The sequence below is a fragment of the Muscardinus avellanarius genome (genome assembly GCF_963383645.1).
Source record: "Muscardinus avellanarius genome assembly, chromosome: 3".
NCBI lineage: Eukaryota > Metazoa > Chordata > Mammalia > Rodentia > Gliridae > Muscardinus > Muscardinus avellanarius.
The window spans coordinates 6,915,955-6,936,670 of record NC_137788.1 but is presented as its reverse complement, the minus strand read 5'-3'; the positions used below and the strand labels follow the sequence as shown (position 1 = coordinate 6,936,670).

Sequence of the window (20,716 nt, the reverse complement as noted above, 5' to 3'; positions counted from 1 at the left end):
GTCTCAGCCTCCCAAGGACTAGGACCGCGAGGGTGGGGCGCCCGCTGGCTAAGTGGGTTTTTTTTTTGTTCGTTTGTTTGTTGTTGTTGTTGTTGTTGTTGTTGGTTTTTTTTTTTTTTGCTGTACTGGAAATGGAACCCGGGGGCATTCTACCTCAGTGCTTCACCCCCAGCCCTATTTATTTTCTTTATTTTGAAACAGGGTCTCCCTGAGTTGCAGAGGGCCTCACTAAGTAGCTGAGGCCGTTCACGAACCACAATCCTCCCGTCTCAGCCTCCCAAATGCTGGGATGACGAGCGTGCGCCACCGCGCCCCACTCTAAATCGTGATTTGTAAACGGACGGGGTAAACCGGGCATGGTGATGCAGTGAGACCTGGTTTTGAAATAAAGAATCAAAAATAGGGTAGGGAGTGTAGCTCGGAGGTCGAATGCCCCTGGGTTTCATCCCCAGACCTGCAAAAAAAAAAAAAAAAAAAAGGACTGGGTAGAATGGGACATGAAGAAAGGCGTCTTTAGAAGTAATGACAGCCACAGGGAATCCTAAACATGCCTTGGTTCCCAGGAAAGCACCTGCGGGGCCCCTGGCCCCTCATAATCCCCTTTGTGGGTTCATGTACAGAGACACCTTCTTCTCCTCCCTGGGTAAGAATAGCGTAGACTCCATCCTCTGGACATGGTGTGTCATGGTGACTGCGTCTGTCTCCTGGTGTTTCGTAAAGCACCGTGCCATTCATTTGCCTGGGATCACCGGCAGCCCAACCAGATGGACAGGCTGATGGCTCATTTTAGCGGAGGAGACGGCCCAGGACCGGGCGTGTGGGACGGGGAGGCGCCCAGTGTGAGCAGACGGCCCAGGACCGGGTGTGTGGGACGGGGAGGCGCCAGTGTCTGTGCTCTCCTGTGATCCTCTCCGGTCCCCTGACCTTGAGATTTTTTCCTTCTTCTTGGTACTGGGGATTGAACCCAGGGCATTTTACCTCTGGGCTACACCCCTAGACCTATTTTATTTATTTATTTTTTTTGCTGTCTGGGGATGGAACCCAGGGGCATTTGACCTCTGAGCTACAGCCCCTGCCCTATTTTTTATTCTTTATTTTGAAACCGGGTCTCACTGAGTTGCGGAGGGCCTCACTAAGTAGCTGAGGCTGGCCGCAAACCGAGATCCTCCTGTCTCAGCCTCCCGAATGCTGGGATTACAAGTGTGCGCCGCCACACCCGGCTGACCTATTTTATTTTGACTTGGAAACAGGGTCTCACTAGGTTGATGCGAGTCTCACTACTTGCCTAGGTTGTCCTTGAACCTACGATCCTCCTGTCTACTCAGTGACAGAGTGTTTGTCTAGCACAAGGTCCTGGGTTCCATCCCCATCACCACAGAAAAGCACACAATAATTTCAACAGGAATTTATCTTTAGCTTTCTAGATTTCCCCTTGATTAACATTTTGTTGTGTTTTTTTTTTTAATCTCTCCACTTATTTATTTGTTTGTTTATTTATTTGCAGTACTAGGGTTAGAACCCAGGGGCCTTCTACCTCCGGGCTATACTCCCAGACCTATTTTATATTTTATTTAGAAACAGGGTCTCACTAAGTTGCTGAGAGCCTCACTAAGTAGCTGAGACTGGCTTCGAACCCGTGCGATCCTCCTGTCTCAGCCTCCCAAGAGCGGGGATCACAAACTGCGCCACCACGCCCGGCTTTTTTTTTTTAACCACTCACTGAAAAGTAACAGACACGATGTCTCACTCCCCTGGAGATACACCCTTGTGTTTCTAGAACGCAGGTGCCGCCTCTCACGGGACGTTGCACCTACCGCAAGCAGGGGACGGGGCTGTGTCCTACTCAGCGGACTTTACTGGGATTTTAATCCCCTGCCTCCCAGTGTCCCTGAGGGCGCAGGAAAATCCCTGGTCATGGGTCCACTGAAGTTTCCTGTCTCCTGTTCCCTTTCGGTGTTTCTTTCTCTCTTAGTTTGTAACGCTGACATTTTGACGTGTGGGAAAATTCCAGTTTCCCTGGCATTTTTCATATGAGTCCTTGACTCTGGTTTCTAGAACGTTCCTCAGTTTGGGTTTGTCTGACGCTTCCTCAGGCATGGTTTCAGGTCTGCACTCTTCCGGCCAGCTCTCACCGGTGGCCGCTGATTCGTTTCCTTATTGGTGATTGGCTATTTGGTTAAGACGATGTCTCCAGGATCCTTTATTGCTAAGTGACTGTTTTCTCTTTAAGTATTATTATTATTATTATTATTATTATTACTTTGCAGGTCTGGGGATGGAACCCAGGGGCATTCGACCTTCCAGCTACACCCCCTGCCCTATTTTTTATTCTTCATTTTGAAACAGGGTCTCACTGAATTGCAGAGGGCCTCACTAAGTAGCTGAGGCTGTCCCAGAACCGCGATCCTCCAGTCTCAGCCTCCCGAATGCTGGGATGCACTGACTTTTCCACCTGGTGAGCGAGGCTGCGGGTGTGACTCCAGCGGGATGGGCCCTCCTTCTGGAGCTTGCTGGGGGTTCCTGTGGAAGAAAGTCTGGCACCCCCAAGTGACCATAAACACCCTGCTCTGGGGGGGAGCGGGAAGTCCCGATGCCACAAAAAAGGGGAAACAGGGACCTTGAGAGTGAGGGTTGTGAGTTCTCTAACTGAAAAGGCGCCCAGGTGTGGCTGGAGTGGAAAGGCCCCGGCGGAGCTGGGTCTGGGGTCCTCCTGCTGTGGCCTGACCGTCCCTGTCACAACTGATGAGCCAGGCGGGGTGACGTTGGCTGTGATCCTAGTAGTTGGGAGCTGGGACAGTAGGGTCACAGGTTAGAGGGCAGCCTCTGGAAGCAGTGAGGCTCGTCACCTAGTGAGACCCTTTTTCCAAATAAATAAAATCTGGCTGGGTGTTGGAGTTCAAAGGTAGAATGCCTCTGGGTTCAATCCCCAGTAAGTACCACAACAAAAATTTAAAAATTTTGTGGCCAGCCTCAGCTACTTACGGAGGCCCTTTGCAGCTCAGCGAGACCCTGTTTCAAAATAGAGAATAAAAAATAGGGCTGGGGCCAGGCGTGGTGGCGCACGCTTGTAATCCCCACGCTTGGGAGGCGGAGACAGGAGGATGGCGAAGCCAGCCATGCTGGCTTTAAAGACCCTATTTCCAAATTTTAAAAAAAAGTATAAAAATAGGTCTGGGAGTATAGCCCGGAGATAGAAGGGTTTCCAGGAACCCCAGTACCACCAAAAATAAATAAATAAATAAATAAATAAATAAATAAATAAATAAATAAATAAGGCTGGGGTTGGAGTTTGGAGGTAGAATGACCCTGGGTTCCATCCCCAGTACCACAAAAATAAATAAATAAATAAATAAATAAATAAAAAACGTTAGCTGGGCGTGGTGGCGCACACTTTATAATCCCAGCATTCAGGAGGCTGAGACCAGAGGATCGCGGTTCGCGGACAGCCTCAGCTACTTACTTAGGCTCTCCGCAACTTAGTGAGACCCTATTTTCAAAATAAAAATATAAAATAAGGCAGGGTGTTGCTTGGAGGTAGAATGCCCCTGGGTTCCATCCCCAGACCCGCAAAAAAAAAAAAAAAAAAAAAAAAAAAAAAAAGTTAAGTGCTTAGGGTGTAGCTTGGAGATAGAATGAATGCCCCTGGGTTCAAACCCCCCCCCCCCGCCGTACCAAAAACAAAAAAATAAAACTACCTTAGGCTAATATTTCATTGCACATGTAGCAGCATGAAGACGTGGGACCTTTAAGAGCGGCCTGGGCCCGGGCACGCTGTGAGGGGCTAAGGTCATTATTGCGGGAGAGGGTCAGGGTGGGCGCCTGCCGCAGGAGCGCTTTGGCCCCAGCCTTTCTCTCCGTTGCTCGCAGACTTGCTGGCCTCTGACCCTGAGCTCAGTAGCTTCTGTAGCTTATCACACACCCAGTCCGTGCTGTTCGTCATGGCAGCAGAACATGAACTAAGATGTTCCCAGGCAGGCAGCACCGCAGCTTCAGCAGCAGCACCCCAAAGTGATAAGAGTTGAACTGGCCTTTTGTTTGTTCCCCTAAAAAGGTGGCTGAGGCTCCTGTTAGGGGGTGAGGTCAGAGGTTCATGTGCCCAGTGGCAAGCCCAGATCGGGGCCGAGGACCCGCATCGGGGGCCACGGGAACAGACGCTGCACTTTGCCCATCTCACCCCAGGACCAGAGGCCAGTGCTTGGGAGGCTGATACAGGAGGATCGCAGGTTTGAGACCAGCAGCGGCAACTTAGAGTGAGACCCTCGGCCACTTAGCAAGACCCTGTTTCAAACTAAAACATAAAAAGGGCTTGGGGGGTGTAGCTCAGGGGTAGAACACTCCTGGGTTCAATCCCCAGTACCAAAAATTAAATAAATAAAAGACATCTCTCCCACCTCCTCCAGCCAAAACTGCAGAGGAGTGATCCGGGCTGGACTGGCCTAGAGGCTGGCCCCCAGCCTCTCCCACGTCCTCGGGCTGTGCCATGAGCAGGACAAGTGTCCATTGTCCCCGGGGAGCGGCCTTGCTCCTGCTCCGGCAGCCGGTGTCCCGGGCCTGCTCCCCCAGGCATCTGAACTGGCACATTGTTGCAGGATTGTTTGGTGCCCAAAGCTTTTTTTTTTTTTTTTTTTTGGTACTGGGGATGGAACCCAGGGGCGTTCTACCTCCGAGCGACACCCCCAGCCCTATTTTTTATTCTTTATTTTGAAACAGGGTCTCACTGAGTTGCGGAGGGCCTCGCTAAGTAGCTGGGGCTGTCCACAAACCACGGTCCTCTTGTCTCAGCCTCCCGAGTGCTGGGATGACGAGCCTGCGTCACCACGCCCGGCTCCCAGAGCATTTTTTGAGTTAACATTTAGCCTTTCCAGAGCTACACAGTCCTTAAGGCGGGAACCACTGTTTGGCATCAGAGGAGAGAGAAGGAAGGCCCCTTTGCTTTCCTTCCAGAGGGTGCCAGTCCCCAGAAATCTTCAGGGGGCTGAGATCTGGGTGAGGGACGGTGCAGGAACCTGGAGGGAGTGGATGCCTGTCCATGGATGGTTCCTGGAGCTCCGCAGTCCAGGCCCTTCCCAGGACCAATGGCGCAGGCCACTCAAAGCAAAGGCGCAGGCCACTCAAACCATCTCTTATAAAATTATTTATTTATTTATTTATTTATTTATTTATTTATTTATTTATTTATTTATTGTGGCACTGGGGATGGAACCCAGGGACATTCTACACCCCGACCTAACTTATTATTTATTTATTTATTGTGGCACTGGGGATGAAACCCAGGGGCATTCTACCCGCAAGCTATATCCCCAGCCCTATTTTTTTATTCTTTATTTTGAAACCGGGTCTCACTGAGTTGCAGAGGGCCTCACTAAGTAGCTGAGGCTGGCCTCGAACCGCGATCCTCCGGTCTCGGCCTCCCGAGTACTTGGATGACAAGGGTGCACTGCCGCCACGCCCCCTGACGCGGACCATCTATGACTATCAGGGGACATCTTCAGTAGGACTTTCCCATCCTGGGCATGAGGTGGGCAGTATCTCCCTTACTGCAGGGAGTGGTGGGGAGCGGTCAGGGGCCACATCCGCAAGGCCCCAGTCGGGCAGCCTGAGGGTTGGTGTCAGGAGCCCAGAGCTTGGCTCTCCTGGAGCCCTGCCGTGGCCGTCCTACACATGCATGGAACTCAAGTATGGAGGTGCTTTGCTCACCTAGGAGCTGGTCCTGGGGGCACTTCTAGGCCTACCTCCCTGGAGGTTATCTAAAACAAGGATAGGTGTATTCCTCCGAGTCACCCCTCCGTGCCAGTCTGGTATGGAGCTGTCCCTATCCTCTGTATTTCTATCTTCTAATAAACTTCTTTAAATCTTAAATAAATAAATAAATAAATAAATAAATAAATAAATAAAACAAAGGATAGCTGCGTCATCCCAGTACTTGGGAGGCTGAGACTGGAGGATCTCAGGTTGGTAACATGACAAGACCCTTAGCAATTTACACTAGACCCTGTTTCAAAATTAAATATATAAGACTGGCATGCAGTCTTCATCCCAGTATTTGGGAGACTCAGACAAGAAGATCACAGGTTCAAAGCCAGCTTCAGCAACCTCATGAGGCCCTCTTGCAACGTAGTGAGACCCCGCTTCAAAATAAAGAATAAATAGGTCAGCAGTATTGCTCAGTAGTAGAATGCTCTGGGGGAAGGAAGGAAGGAAGGAAGGCAGGAAGGCAGGCAGGCAGGCAGGCAGGCGGGCCTGGTGGCACATGCTTGTAATCCCAGTACTTGAGAAGCTGAGATGGAATATTGCAGGTTCAAAATCAGTTTCAACAACTTAGTGACCCCCTGTTTCAAAATAAAAGAGTAAGCCAGGCATGATGGCGTAAGCCTGTAATCCCAGTAGTTGGGAGGCTGAGACAGGAGGATCACGGGTTCCAAAACACCTTCAGCAAGTACTGAAACTCTCATCAACCTAGCAAGACACTGTTTCAGAATAATTAAAAATCAGGCAAGCCGGACGTGGTGGCGCACGCTTGGAATCCCAGTGCTTGGGAGGCTGAGACAGGAGGATGGCACAGGTTCGAAGCCAGCCTCAGCTACTTAGTGAGGCTCTCAGCAACTTAGTGAGACCCTGTTTCCAAATAAAATATAAAAAAGGTCTGGGAGTATAGCCCGGAGGTAGAAAAAAGCCTCTGAGTTCCACCCCCAGTACCACCAAAAAAAAAAAAAAAAAAAAAAAAAAAAATTAGGCAGATGGTGTAGCTCGAAGGTAGCGTGCTCTGAGCTCAATTGATTTATTTTGGTACCATACCAAAATAAATAAATAATAACAAAAAAAGAATAAAATAGGGGTGGGGTGTAGCATGGAGGTAGCCCCTGAATTCCATCCCCAGCACCATAAATAAATTATTAATAAATAGGCCGGGCGTGGTGGCACACGTTTGTAATCCCAGCTTCTGGGAGGCTGAGACTGGAGGATCGCGGTTCCCTGACAGCCTCAGCTACATAGTGAGGCCCTTTGCAACTCAGTGAGACCCTGTTTCAAAATAAAGGATAAAACATAGGGCTGGGGGTGTGGCCCGGGGGTAGAAGGGCCCTGGGTTCCATCCCCAGGAGTCGGGTGGCCCTGGGTTCTGGCCCCAGCACCAAAACCTCAAAGGCCGCAGGGTTCCGAGAGGGCTGGGGTGAAGAGTTCTCTATCAGCTGTCCTCTCCCCTGTCCTCCCGGGGACACCGCCGGGGCGGGCTGGGCGCGGGGTCCAGTCCACCCCTTCACTCCTGGGGTCGGAGCCGGGGCTGGGATGGAGCCGCCTGTGTCTCAGCCCCCAGAGCGTAGGAAGCCACTTGGGAAATGAGCCAGGCAGCGTGAGCGGGCGTGTACCCTCTGGGCTTCAGCCTCGGGGGTGAAAGTCCAAGGTGAGGCGTGGGCAGAGCTGGCTCTCTGGAGGCCATGCCCTGGGCTGGCCGGTCCTCCCGCGGCCTCCTGGGTACTTCCATGCCTGTGTCTCCTCTTCCTAGGAGGGCACCAGCCTCTCAGTAGGGCCCCGCGTGACCTCGAGGCCTGTTGAAACACCCTGTCTCCTGTACAGTCCGTCCCAGGGCGGGGTCGGGATTTCACCAGATGGGGTGCAGTTCAGCCAGTAACTGCCCCTGCGGGGAGGAGGCCAGGCCCAGGCACAGGGAGGGAGGGCTCCATCCGTCACCTGCTTTACGTCAGCCCTCCCCAGCTTCCCTCCCAGCATCCCCTGCACATCCTCTCTGGGGGGAGGGCTTTAGGGTTAAGCAGGGTCCCTTTCCTTCTCCAACCATAAAAACCCCTCTCTGTTAGCAGGTCCTCTGCGAGGGGATATATATATATATACTTTATATATATATATATTTATATAATATAAATATATAAAATATATAAATATATAAAATATATAAATATATAAAATATATTATAAATATATAAAATATATAAATATATATTTATATAATATAAATATATAAAATATATAATATATAAATTTTATATAATATATTTATATATAAATATATATTTATACTTTATATATATACTTTATAAAGTATATATATATATATATATATACTTTATTTTTTGCGGAACTGGGGATTGAACCAGTAAGTGGCATTCTACCTCCAAAGTACACCTCCAGCCCTATTTTTTATTCATCTTCTGAAACAGGGTCTCACTGAGTTGCAGAGGGCCTCACTAAGTAGCTGAGGCTGTCCACAAACCGCGATCCTCCGGTCTCAGCCTCCCAAATGCTGGGATTACAAGCGTGCACCACCATGCCTGGCTCTAATTCCCTTTTTTTGGTGCTGGGGATTAAACCAGAGATGTTCTACATCCAAGCTATACCCTAACCCTATTTTATTTTATTTTTTGAAATCGAGTCTAACTAAGTTGCTGAGGCTGGCCTCAAACCTGGGACCCTCCTGACTCAGCCTCTCAAGTATTAGAATGCCACCATGCAGTGGCTCCTAATCCTTTTACTACTATCTATGTGTGTGAGATTATATACACCTATCGCGCATGTGTAGTAGAAATACTGACCTATATATGTTGGGCGTGGTGGTGCACGCTTGTAATCCCCGCGCTTGGGAGGCTGAGACAGGAGGATGGCGCAGGTTCGAAGCCAGCCTCAGCTACTGAGTGAGGCTCTCAGCAACTTAGTGAGACCCTGTTTCCAAATAAAGTATAAAATAGGTCTGGGAGTGTAGCCCAGAGGTTAAAAAAAAAAAAAAAAAGCCCCAGGGTTCCACCCCCAGCACAACCAAAAAAGAAAAGAAAAGAAAAGACACACCGACCCGTATAATGGTATGCTTCTGTGTTTGTCCCCAGCTGCAGATATGGATGGCTTGATATGGGCTAAGGTCGGTCCTTCCGCCCTGGAAACCGACAGCCGGCAGTGCGAACGCTGTCTGTGATGCCTGTGTGAGGCGGAAGTCAGCAAGCTCGCCCCGGGAAGGACCTGAAAGTATTTTCAGTGTTTCCAGCTTTGTAATCTCAGCTGAAACCGCCCACCCCTGCAGGAAAACAAGCCTTGGGTGATAGGTGAATGAATGAGGGCGTGGCTGTGTTGCAATAAAACTTTATTTAAAAACACAGACACTGAGTCGGGTGTGGTGGCGCTTGTAATCCCAGCGTTCAGGGGGCTGAAACAGGAGGATCGAGGTTTGTGGACAGCCTCACCTACTTAGTGAAGCCCTTTACAACTCACTGAGACCCTATTTCAAAGTAAAGAATAAAAAAAAAAAATAGGGCTGGGGGTGTAGCTCAGAGGTGGAATGGCCCTGGATTCCATCCCCAGTACCACAAAAAAAAAAAAAAGAAAGAAAGAAAGAAAGAAAGAAAGAAAGAAAGAAAGAAAGAAAAAAAGAAAAAAAGAAAAAAGAAAGAAAGAAAGAAAAAGAAAAAACCAGACACTGGCCAGATGTAACCCGAGTGCCACATTTTGCTGAACTCCCAATTTAGACTTAAGAAAATCGATGGAGCTGGGTGTAGTGGTGCAGGCCTGTAAACCCAGTACTGGGGAGGCTGAGACAGGAGGATCACAGGATCCAGAACAGCCTCCGCAGGTAGTGAGACTGTCATCAACCTAGTGAGACCCTGTTTCCAACCAAAAAATAAAACAGGGCACCCCAGAGGTAGAATGCCTCCGGCTTCTATCCCCAGTGCCACAAAGTAAATAATAAATAAATAAATAAAAATAAAATAGGGCTGGGAGTGTAGCTCAGAGGTAGAATTTCCCTGGGTTCAATCTCTAGTACTACAAACAAAAAAGAAAAAAAAAAAAGATTGGTGGAGATAAGGTTAATAGTGCAGATTAAATTTAAAAGCATTAGCTCTGAATTTAAGCAGATGTGGCCATTTGGGGGCAGGCGGGAGCCGAGTATTTAAGGGGGAGACGTGGAGGGGCATGGAGATGCCAGCGGGGGATGTAGTGCCCGATATGTAGTGCACGACTGAGCTCCCGGCACATCCCGTTCTGTGTACTTTGAATATTTCACTTTCAGGTTCCCCGCGGAGGCGAACGGAAGCCTAAGCCAGCTGCGTGGGGCGGGGTTGCTGCGTTTGCTGACCTCGGCGCCCCCGGGCTGGCGATGGACACCAGGGTTCGGCAAAAGTGGGCAAATACATTCCGTGTGGATCAATTGGCCGTAAGGGGGTGCCGGGGAGGAGCAGTTAATCATTATTATTATTATTACTATTATTATTATGGTACTGGAGGTAGAACCCTGGGGCATTCTATCTCCAGGCTACGCCCCTAGCCCTATTTTATTTTTATTTGGAAACACGGTCTCGCTAGGTTATTAAGAGCCTCATTAAGTAGCTGGGGCTGTCCGTGAACCAGCGATCCTCCTGTCTCAGCCTCCCAAGGACTGGGGATATGAGCCTGGGTCACCACGCCCAGCTACTTTATTATCATTTGTAGCTAGCTTCACGTCCTTGACTCGGTGACATTTATGAGAACTCTCCGTACGCATGTGTATATGGCCGCGCACAGCAGACAGACATCTGCATGTTTCTGAGTTGGTTGTGAAACACCGTGAGAACGCCACTGAATCAGCGGCTCTGGTCCCGCCTGCTCGGTGGGTACCAGACCGTCCTCCTCCTCCGGCCCCGGCCCGGCCCCTGAGTTCCTGCCTAGCAGGCTCCGGCCCAGCAGCGGCTGCTACAGTCCAGGCTCAGGTTCATCCAACCACTCCCTGTAGATCAAATTCCTCACACCCTTGTTTTGTTTGTTACTGGGTGTGTGTGTGTGCGTGTGTGTGTGTGTGTGTGTGTGTTACTGGAGATTGAACCCAGGGGCATTCTACCTCCAAGCTACACCCCAAGCCCTTCATTATTTTGAAGCAGGGTCTCATTAAGTTGCAGCAGGCCTCACAAGTTGCTGAGGCTGGCCGTGAACCTGCGATCCTCCTGTCTCAGCCTCCCAAGTACAGGGATTACAAGTGCGTGCCACCACGCCTGGCTGTTACCAGGGACTGAATCCTGGGGTGTTCTTCCTCTGAACTCTACCTCCAGCTCTGTTTTATATTTTGAAACAGGGACTTGCTAAATTACTCAGGGTCTTGGTGAGTTTCCACGGCTGGCCTCAAACTTGTGGTCCTCCTCTCTCAGCCTCTCAGGTACTAAGATTACTACCACGCCCGGCATTCTTTCCTTGTTAGATTTCTTTTGAAATCTTTTCTGTACATGGTCTTCTCTCTAGCTTTTTCCCAGCACAATCTGAGCTCTGGGACTCAACAGTAATACAGAGGAAAGATATCACTGTGCAGCTCTAGAATTACAAATCTACAGTTCCAGAGTGGGGTCTGTCGTTGTGTGGTCCTCAGGTTTCCTGTAAAGCTGTCAGGAGGCAGAAGGATCCGAAAGGATGCTTACCCTGCCCACTGCCCAGGAGCTGGGAGCCAGCCTCCGCCTCCTGCCTGGCGCAGTGGGAATCTGCCCCTTGCCTGAGCAGTTCAGCCTCTCTCAGGACACTGTCCCTGCACACAGAAGCCCAGAGGAGTCCTGTAAGCCACAGAGTGGTGAGAAACACACATTCTGACCTTCAGGCTGGGGTTTTAGCACTTTAGAAGTCTTTTACTAACCAGGCATGGCTTTACCAATTGCACCTGTAATCCCAGTACTTGGAAGGCTGACACAGGAAGATCACAGATTCAAAGCCAGCCTTGTCAGCTCAGCAAGATTCTCAGCACCTTAGCAGGGCTTTATTTTAAAAAAATAAAATAAAATAAGGCTGGGCGTGATGGCACATACTTGTAATCCCCACGCTTGGGAGGCTGAGACAGGAGGATCGGGGTTCGTGGACAGCCTCAGCTACTCAGTGAGGCCCTTTGCAACTCAGTGAGACCCTGTTTCAAAATAAGTCATAAAAATAAAATAAAATAAAGCCAGATGTGGTGGCGCACGCCTGTAATCTCAGTACTGGGAGGCGGAGACAGGGAGACTGCAGGTTCCAGGACAGCCTCAGCAAGGTGTGCGACTCTAATCGACTTAGCGAGACCCTGTCGCCAAATAAGAAATAAAATCGGGCCGCGGGTGTAGCTCGAAGGGAGAATGCCTCTGGGTTCAACCCCCAGCACCACAAAATAAATAAGCAAATAAATAAATAAATAAATAAATATGTAAATAAATATGGATGGGGTTTAATGCCCCTGGGTTTAATCCCCAGTACCACACACACAAAAGAAGATCGCAAGTGAGAAGCCAGCCTGGGCAACTTCGTGAGACCCTGTCTCAAAATCAAAAGGTCTGGGGCTGCAGCCCAGTGGTAGAGCGCTCCTGGACTTGACCCCTAGTGCCCCCCGACACACACACACACACACACACACACACACACACACAGCCCTCTGTCCCCTCTGTAGTATGTCCTTGCGCAGCATATAGGAAGAGTGACTTGAGAGGGCTGGGCTCACCTGGCTCAGGGTCACCCATTCGTCTGTCCGTCCACCCATCTATCCATCCATCCATCCATCCATCCATCCATCCATCCATCCATCCTCGGGTCCTTCTTTGGCCCCCGTGCCCTGCACTGTTGCCGGCTCTGGAGAGAGCCCAGCATGCGCACACTTGGCCCTTGGCCTTCGGGAGCTCAGAGCTACCACTGTGTTATCCTCAAATCCTGGGATGTCAGGAGTTGGTTTTTTGTTTTGTTTTTGCGGTACTGAGGATGGAGCCCAGGGGCATTCTACCTCTGAGCTGTGAACCTTCAATCCTCCTGTCTCCGCCTCCCGAATGCTGGCTCCACCACGCCTGGCTCCTTTTTATTTTTTATTGTATTTATCATTATATTTTTTCTATGTATGGTACTAGGGATGGGACCCAGGGGCATTCTACCTCTGAGCTATACCCCCAAGCCCATTTTATTCTTCTTTTGATATTTTGAAACAGGGTCTTGCTAAGTTGCTGAGGCTGGCCGTGAACCAGTGATCCTCCTGTCTCAGCCTCCCAAGTACTGGGATTATATGTGTGCACACCAGGCCTATATACATTTTTTTTTTCGTTACTGGGGATGGAACCCAGGGGCATTCTACCTCCAAAATACACCCCAGCCCTATTTTTTATTCTTTATTTTGAAACAGAGTCTCACTGAGTTGCAAAGGGCCTCACTAAATAGGCTGTCCTGGAACCACGATCCTCCTGTCTCAGCCTCCCAAATGCTGGGATTACAAGTGTGCGCCACCACGCCCGGCTTGGCTTTGTTTTTGAAGCCAGGCCCAGCTTCGTGGTCTTTTGCTATTCTGTGCCTCTGTAACTAGTGGGGCGCATGCCGCTGCCTCCCGCTGGGCAGCAGTCATGCTGCCCTGGGCAGTGGCTCCTGCCCTCCCTGCAGAGGCCGGAGGAGGCAGAGGGTACGGCTCCCAGGGGCACCTGTTTCTGAAAGCATCCTGTGCCCAGGCCTTCCCAGGCCAGGGAGCCGACTTGCTCCTGCCCCTCCTCACCCTGCGCCCTCTGCCAGCCCCGCAGCGCGCAGGAAAACCCTTACCCAGGCGCAGCGCCTCTCCCAGCGTAGTGTCCACAGCACACTCCCCTGAACCGCCAACTTCATCGTCGGCCACCGAGCCCATGTGCCGGACACCCGGCTCTCAAAATCGAGCCAGTTCCTGCAGACACAGTGGTGTATGCTGTGATCCCACCCACTACTTGGGAGGCTGAGACAGGAGGATCGCAGGTTCACGACCAGCCTCAGCAACTCAGCAAGACCCTGTTTCTAAAGAAAAATAAAACAGGGCTAGGGGTGTAGTGCAGAGGTCGAATGCCCTCTGGTTTAACCCCCAGCACCAAAAAAATTAAAAAATAACCAACTCCTGAATTAAACATGGTCCTGACAGTGCCGCCCTGGCTGCGTGCTGTTTGTTCTCCAGGCCACTGACCTAACACGTGGGTCCTGTGTCCTCTTCCTGGGGACAGAAACCACAGGCAGTGCTAGTGTCTCTACCACAGGTCAGACTCTTGGGATACCAAGGCAGACTCGTAACAACAGGCTTTTTTTTTTTTTTTCCTTTGTGATACTGGGGATGGAACCCAGGGGCATTCTACCTCCAAGCTACACTCCAGCCCTATTTTTTATTCTTTATTTTGAAGTATTTTATTTGAAGCATTTTTTAATTGGTGCATTGTAATCATACATCACATTGGAATACAAGACTTGAGAGGATATACAAGCACACATCATCCAATCAGCCCTCATCCAGCCCCCATCCCATTCCCTCCCCCTCCCTCCATCCCATGCTTGTTTGGTGATTTAACTTTGATACATTTGTTTATGTACCTCCTGTGTTTTAAAGAGGCTCCATCCTCCCCTATTCCATACCCTCTGGTTGGTCACCTTAGTTGCTTCACTATAGGGCCCTTTCTACAGCTCGACCTCTTCCTGTTGCCCCTTTCCTCCTAGTTATTGCTGATTAGGGGAAGCATCTGGTTTTTATTTTCTGCGATATTTCTCTGTGCATGCTGCGTTGCAAGTACCGATCCCACTCTTGACGGCCCCAGTAGTGGCCTGGCTAGCTGGTGGACTGATCCAGACCTCGCTGGCTCAAGCAGCGGTCTTGCCTCATGGGAGGCCCCGATTCTGGTCTCGCTGGCCCCGACACCGGCCTAACCCCTCAGCTGGCTCCGATCCCGGCCTCAGAGGCCCCAGCACCGGCCTAGCCTCCAGGCAGGCTCTGATCCCGGCCTCGGAGGCCTCAGTAGCGGCCTTGCCTCATGGCAGGCTCTGATGTCGGCCGCTGGCCCCGGCACCTGCCTAACCCCTCGGCAGGCTGCGATCATGGCCTCGGAGGCCCCATCTCCGGCCTTGCCTCATGGCAGGCTCCGATCCCAGCCTCGCTGGCCCCAGCACTGGCCTAACCCCTTGGCAGGCTCCGGTCCCGGCCTCACTGGCCCCGGCACCGGCCTAACCCCTCAGCAGGCTCCGATCCTGACCTCGGAGGCCTCAGTAGCGGCCTTGCCTCACAGAAGGTTCCGATGCCGGCTGCTGGCCCCGGCACCGATCTAACCTATTTGAAGCATTTTGAAGCATTTTATTCTTTATTTGAAGGTCTCACTGAGCTGCAAAGGACCTCACTAAGTAGCAACTTGAACCTGCAATCCTCCTGTCTCAGCCTCCCAAATACTCGGATTACAAGCGTGCACGGTACTGTGGATCACTAGACATGGTGGCCCACGCTTGTAATCTCAATACTTGGGAAGCTGAGACAGGAGGATTGCAGTTTCAAGGACAGCCTCAGCAAGTAGTGAGACTCTCATAAACTTCGTGAGATCCTGTTTCAAAAATAAAACTAAAAAATAGGACTGAGACTGTATCTCTAGAATACTCCTTGGTTCAACCCCCAGTACCACACAAAAAAATAATGTACTGGGGATTAGCCTAGGGGCATTCCACTACTGAGCTACACCTCTAGCCCTTTCTATTTCTTATTCTTTTTTTGTGTGTGGTACTAGGGATTGAATCCAGGGGCATTTTACCTCCAAGCTACACTCCTCGGCCCTATTTTATTTTATTATTATTATTATTATTTGCAATACTTGAGATCGAACGCAGGAGCATTCTACCTCTGAGCTACATTCCCAGCCATATTTTTTATTCTTTGTTTTTGACACAGGGTCTCACTAAGTTGGGGAGGGCCTCACTAAGTAGCTGAGGTTGGCTGTGAACCCGTGATCCTCCTGTCTCAGCCTCCCAAGTACTGGGATTACAAGCATGCGCCACCACACCTGGCTTTTTTGAGACAGGGTCTTATTAGGTCAATGAAAGTCTCACAATTTGCTGAGGCTGTTCTCAAAATTGTGATCCTCTCTCAGCCTCTCAGGTACTGGGATTATAGGTGTGGGTCGCCACACATGGCAATCATTTATTTATTTATTTATTTTTCTTTCTTTCCGGGGTTAGGCCAGTGCTGGGGCCAGCGAGGCCGGGATCGGAGTCTGCCGTGAGGCAAGGCCAGTGCTGGGGCCTCCGAGGCCGGGATCGGAGCCTGCCGAGGGGTTAGGCCGGTGCCGGGGCCAGCGAGGCCGGGATCGGAGCCTGCCGTGAGGCAAGGCCGGTGCTGGGGCCTCCGAGGACGGGATTGGAGCCTGCTGATACTGGGGAATTGAACCAGGGGCATTCTACCTTTGAGCTGGGCATGCTGGGAGCCCGGCCTCACCTGGAGTCTCCCTGCCTCCTTCCTTCTCAGCTGGGGCGTCCCGCTGGCCATCACGGTGGCAGCTGTCGCTCTGAAGAAGATTGGCTACGACGCATCGGACGTGTCGGTGGGCTGGTGCTGGGTCGACCTGCAGGCCGAGGACCGCGTGCTGTGGATGCTGCTGACCGGGAAGCTGTGGGAGCTGCTGGCCTACGTCCTGCTGCCCCTGCTCTACCTCCTGGTCAGGCGGCACATCAGCAGAGCGGTAGGTGACGCCCTGGGGACCCTGGGACCCTGGGGACAGGCCAGCAGCTGCTGACAGAGCCCTGAGCCAGGGCTTCACCCTGGGAACCCAATAAACCAGGCCCGGCCACCCGCCCTCAAAAACCAAACAAAGTAATGGTAAAAAACACAAGAGACCGGGCGTGGTGGCGCACACTTATCCCAGCGTTTGGGAGGCCAAGACAGGAGGATCACGGTTCGGTTCGAGGACAGCCTCAGATACTTAGTGAGGCTCTTTGCAACTCAGTGAGACCCTATTCAAAATAAAGACTAAAAGTCGGGCGTGGTGGCACACGCTTATAATTCCTGAGCTTGGGAGGTGGAGACAGGAGGATCGCACAGGTTCAAAGCCAGCCGCGCAAGCTGGCTTAGGAGACCCTGTTTCAAAAAACATATAAAATATATAAAATAGGTCTGGGAGTGTAGCCTGGAGGTAGAAGGGCTTCCAGGAACCCCAGTGCCACCAAAATAAATAAATAAATAAATAAATAAATAAATAAAGACTAAAAATAGGGCTGGGGGGTGTAGCTCAGAGATAGAATGCCCCTGGGTTCCACCCCTAGTAGTGCGAAAAAATAAATAAATTAAATAAATAAATAACAAAAAATAGGGCTGGCGGTGTAGCTCAGAGGTAGAATGCCCCTGGGTTCCACCCCTAGTAGTGCGAAAAAATAAATAAATTAAATAAATAAATAACAAAAAATAGGGCTGGCGGTGTAGCTCAGAGGTAGAATGCCCCTGGGTTCCACCCCTAGTAGTGCGAAAAAATAAATAAATTAAATAAATAAATAACAAAAAATAGGGCTGGCGGTGTAGCTCAGAGGTAGAATGCCCCTGGGTTCCACCCCTAGTAGTGCGAAAAAATAAATAAATTAAATAAATAAATAACAAAAAATAGGGCTGGCGGTGTAGTCAGAGGTAGAATGCCCTGGGTTCCATCCCCATACCCCAAGGTGGGAGGAGTTAATCAGGGACGGAGGCCATACAGCCTTGTCTCCCCACGCCCTTGTCTTCCAGGGGCTGACAATGACTTTGAAGGTATTTTTAGTTTTTTTTATTTGGTTTGTCTGTGGTACTGGGGATTGAACCCAGGGGTATTCCACTTTCAAGCTCCATCCCAGCCTTATTTTATTTTATTTTATTTCTTATACTGGGGATTGAACGTGGGGGCATTATACCTCCAAGCTACACCCACAGCTCTATTTTTTATCTTTATTTTGAAACAGTATCTCTCTAGGTGATGAGTCTCACTAGCTCTGAGGCTGTCCCCAAGTCCACGATCCTCCTGTCTCAGCCTCCCAAGTACTAGGATTACAAGCGTGTGCCACCATACCCGGCTTTGTTTTGTTCTGTTTTATATTATTATTTTGTGGTACTGGGGGTTAAACCCAGGGGCACTCTACCTCTGAGCTACACCCCCAGCCCTATTTTATTTTTATTTTGAAACAGGGTCTCAGTCAGGCGTGGTGGCCCACGCTTGTAATCCCAGCCTGTACTGTGCCTGTCTACAAACCCAGGGCCATTCTACCTCCAAGCTACACTCCGCCCTTTTTTTATTCTTTTTGTTTTGTTTTGTTTGATACAGAGTCTCACTAGGTTACTGTGAGTCTCGCTACATTGCTAAGGCTGTCCTGAACCTGTGGACCTCCTGTCTCAGGATTACAGGCCTGTGCTACCGTGCCCAGCAGCTGGAGGCTTTTCACAGCTGCCAGAGCAGGTGGTCTCAATCAGGCCTGGTCTGGTCCATCCATCATTATCTCTGGATTGGCCACCTGAGGTCTTGACCTCAATAAGAAAGTGGCCCTTAGCCAGGGATGGTGGCGCACGCTTGTCATCCCAGCATTCAGGAGGCTGACACAGGAGGATCATGGTTCGCGGACAGCCTCAGCTACTTAGTGAGGCCCTTTGCAACTCAGTGAGACCCTGTTTCAAAATAAAGAATAAAAAGTAGGGCCAGGGGTGTAGCTTGGAGGTCAAATGCCCCTGGGGGTCCATCTCGAGTACCGCCAAAAGTGGGGGAGGGGGCTGTTGCTGGGAGTTGGGGGGAGCTCCGACTCACTCAAACAAGGTGTTTATCCATCAGACCTGTCGTTCCAGACCCCCAGCAAAGGAGACAGAGATGCCAGCAGACATTTGCAGGCAAGGGGGAAGAGTCTGAGCCCCCCCAACCCCCATTGCTCCTGTTCCTGGTGCCTCCCCCTCTCCGCATGACACTTGCGGTATTACAGGCTGGTGGGTTGGCCGGTCTGTTAGAAGCCAGGCCTGTTATTCCTCCTTCCCTAGGAGAGGGACCTGCTTTGAGCAAACGGAGCCTGGCGCCTGCTGCCCCCAGCCGCGGCCCTCCACTGCCCCCGTGTGGACAGCCAGTGGTAGTTTCCTGGCTTAGAAATACTTTTTCTTTTTTTTTTCCTTGGTGGCACTGGGGATTCAACCCAGGGGACATTCATTCCTACCTCTGAGCTACATCTCCAGCAATATTTTGTTTTTTTCTGCGGTACTGGGTATTGAATTCAATACCCAATATCAATTGGGAGGGCATTCTACCTCCACACACACCCCCAGCCCTATTTTTCATCCTTGAGTTTGAAACAAGCTCTAAGTTGGGGAGGGCCTCACTAAGTAGCTGAGGCTGGCCGGGAACCTGCGATCCTCCCGTCTCGGCTTCCCAAGTACTGGGATTACAAGTGTGCACATCCACGCCCGGCTTTGACTTAGAAAACCTGATCAAAGTTGAGGACGAATCCAAGGAGGAGCTGGGTGGGGCTGCCCCCTGGAGAGCAAGGGCTGTGGGCTTGCACTAGCAGAGAGACAGATCATGCGGAGAGCAGAACCGTCTCATGAATGGCAGGCTTTCCAGTTCATAAATCAGCGGGCCGGGCCGCCAGAGAGGCTGGAGTTTATCATGAGAAGGCGCCCTCCTCCAGAGAGGCGGGAGCGGCAGTCATCGCGGCAGAAGACGAAACCTGGCAAGCGGCTGGAACATCCAGATAGGCTTTGAGGAAATGTGCCCCATCCAGACGTCCTGTCCCACTGCAGGGAGCTGTCGAGATTCCGGTCCTTCATGCCCTCTGAGTTTTCAAGGCTGAAACGTAGGCGTCCTGTCTTGTAGGGCGTGCTGGGTGTCTTGTGCTGTTCTGCAGCGCTGGGGATGGATCCGGAGCTCGTGCTTGCTGAGGAGCTTAAGCGCCTGGTCACCGGGGCACGTGCCCAGGCTGTCGACCTAGCCGCAGTGCCTTCTGCCACTGGGGATTGAACTCAGGGATGGGACAATGCCCCCATCCTCCCTCTCTCTCTCTCTCTCTTTTTTTTTTCTTGTTTTGTTTTGTTGTTTTTGGGTTTTTTTTTGTGTGTGGTGCTGGGGTTCCTGGAAGCCCTTCTACCTCCGGGCTACACTCCCAGACCTATTTTATACTTTTTTATATTTGGAAACAGGGTCTCTTAACCCAGCGCAGCTGACTTCAAACCTGCGCGATCCTCCTGTCTCCACCTCCCAAGCGCGGGGATTACAAGCGTGCGCCACCACGCCCGGCTCATGGTTTTTTTTTTTTTTTTTTTTTTTTTTTGGTATTGGGGGGTGGAACCCCGGGACTTTCTACCTCTAGGCTATACTTCCAGATCTACTTTCTATTTTATTTGGAAACAGGGTCTCACTAAATTGCAGAGGGCCTCACTAATTGCTGAGGCTGTCCTTTAACCCCCATCCTCCTGTGTGGGCCTCCCAAATTCTGGTATCACAGATGTATGCCTGGCTTTTTTAAAATTTTGAAACAGGGTCTGCCAAATTGCTGAGGCTATCCTCGCACCTGTGGTCTTCTTGTCTCAGCCTCCCAAACCCTGTGGCTAAAGATGTGTGCCACGTAGGGCGCTCCTTGCTGCTACCTGTGACCTTGGGCACCTGACCCCTGCCCCGTACCCCTCGATGTGTCTTCTTTTACTCAAACTGCTCTCCGCTTTTTTGTGGGGCTGGCCTGACGCCTGGGGACCCTGCGGGTGACAATAGGCACTCTCTTACAACTTGGCAAGCCTTTTCAGAAAGCAAAAAGAAAGAACTGAAGTGGTGGAGAGGTGGGAAGGTGCAGGCCGTCCCCTGCCTGCAGCTGGAGAGAGCTAAAAAGAAATTAGCGTAGCAACTTGATCTGAAGAGGAGCCAGCCGGCAGCAGCGCCAGGCCACTCCCCAGGGGTGCGGTGGGCCCCAGGGCAGGGGTGGGCAGGCTGGCCGAGCAGGTGAGCTGCGGAAGCCTGGGTGCCCGCCTGTGTCTGCTGCCTCGGCCAGGGGCGGCCTCAGGTGGCGCAGGCACAGGACCAGG

At 50.9% G+C, this 20,716-nt stretch overlaps 1 protein-coding gene across 1 annotated transcript in view; it reads left to right on the top strand.

The window, feature by feature from the left end:
• The window catches only part of GPR157 (G protein-coupled receptor 157), a gene marked incomplete at both ends in the record, with an annotated part of 39,000 nt that overhangs the window by 5,040 nt on the left and 13,244 nt on the right, over positions 1–20,716 (top strand). Inside the window, one exon of the mRNA XM_080691273.1 lies at positions 16,178–16,391. Within this exon, the coding sequence (XP_080547399.1) occupies positions 16,178–16,391 (214 nt within the window). The remainder of the gene's footprint in view (positions 1–16,177; positions 16,392–20,716) is intronic.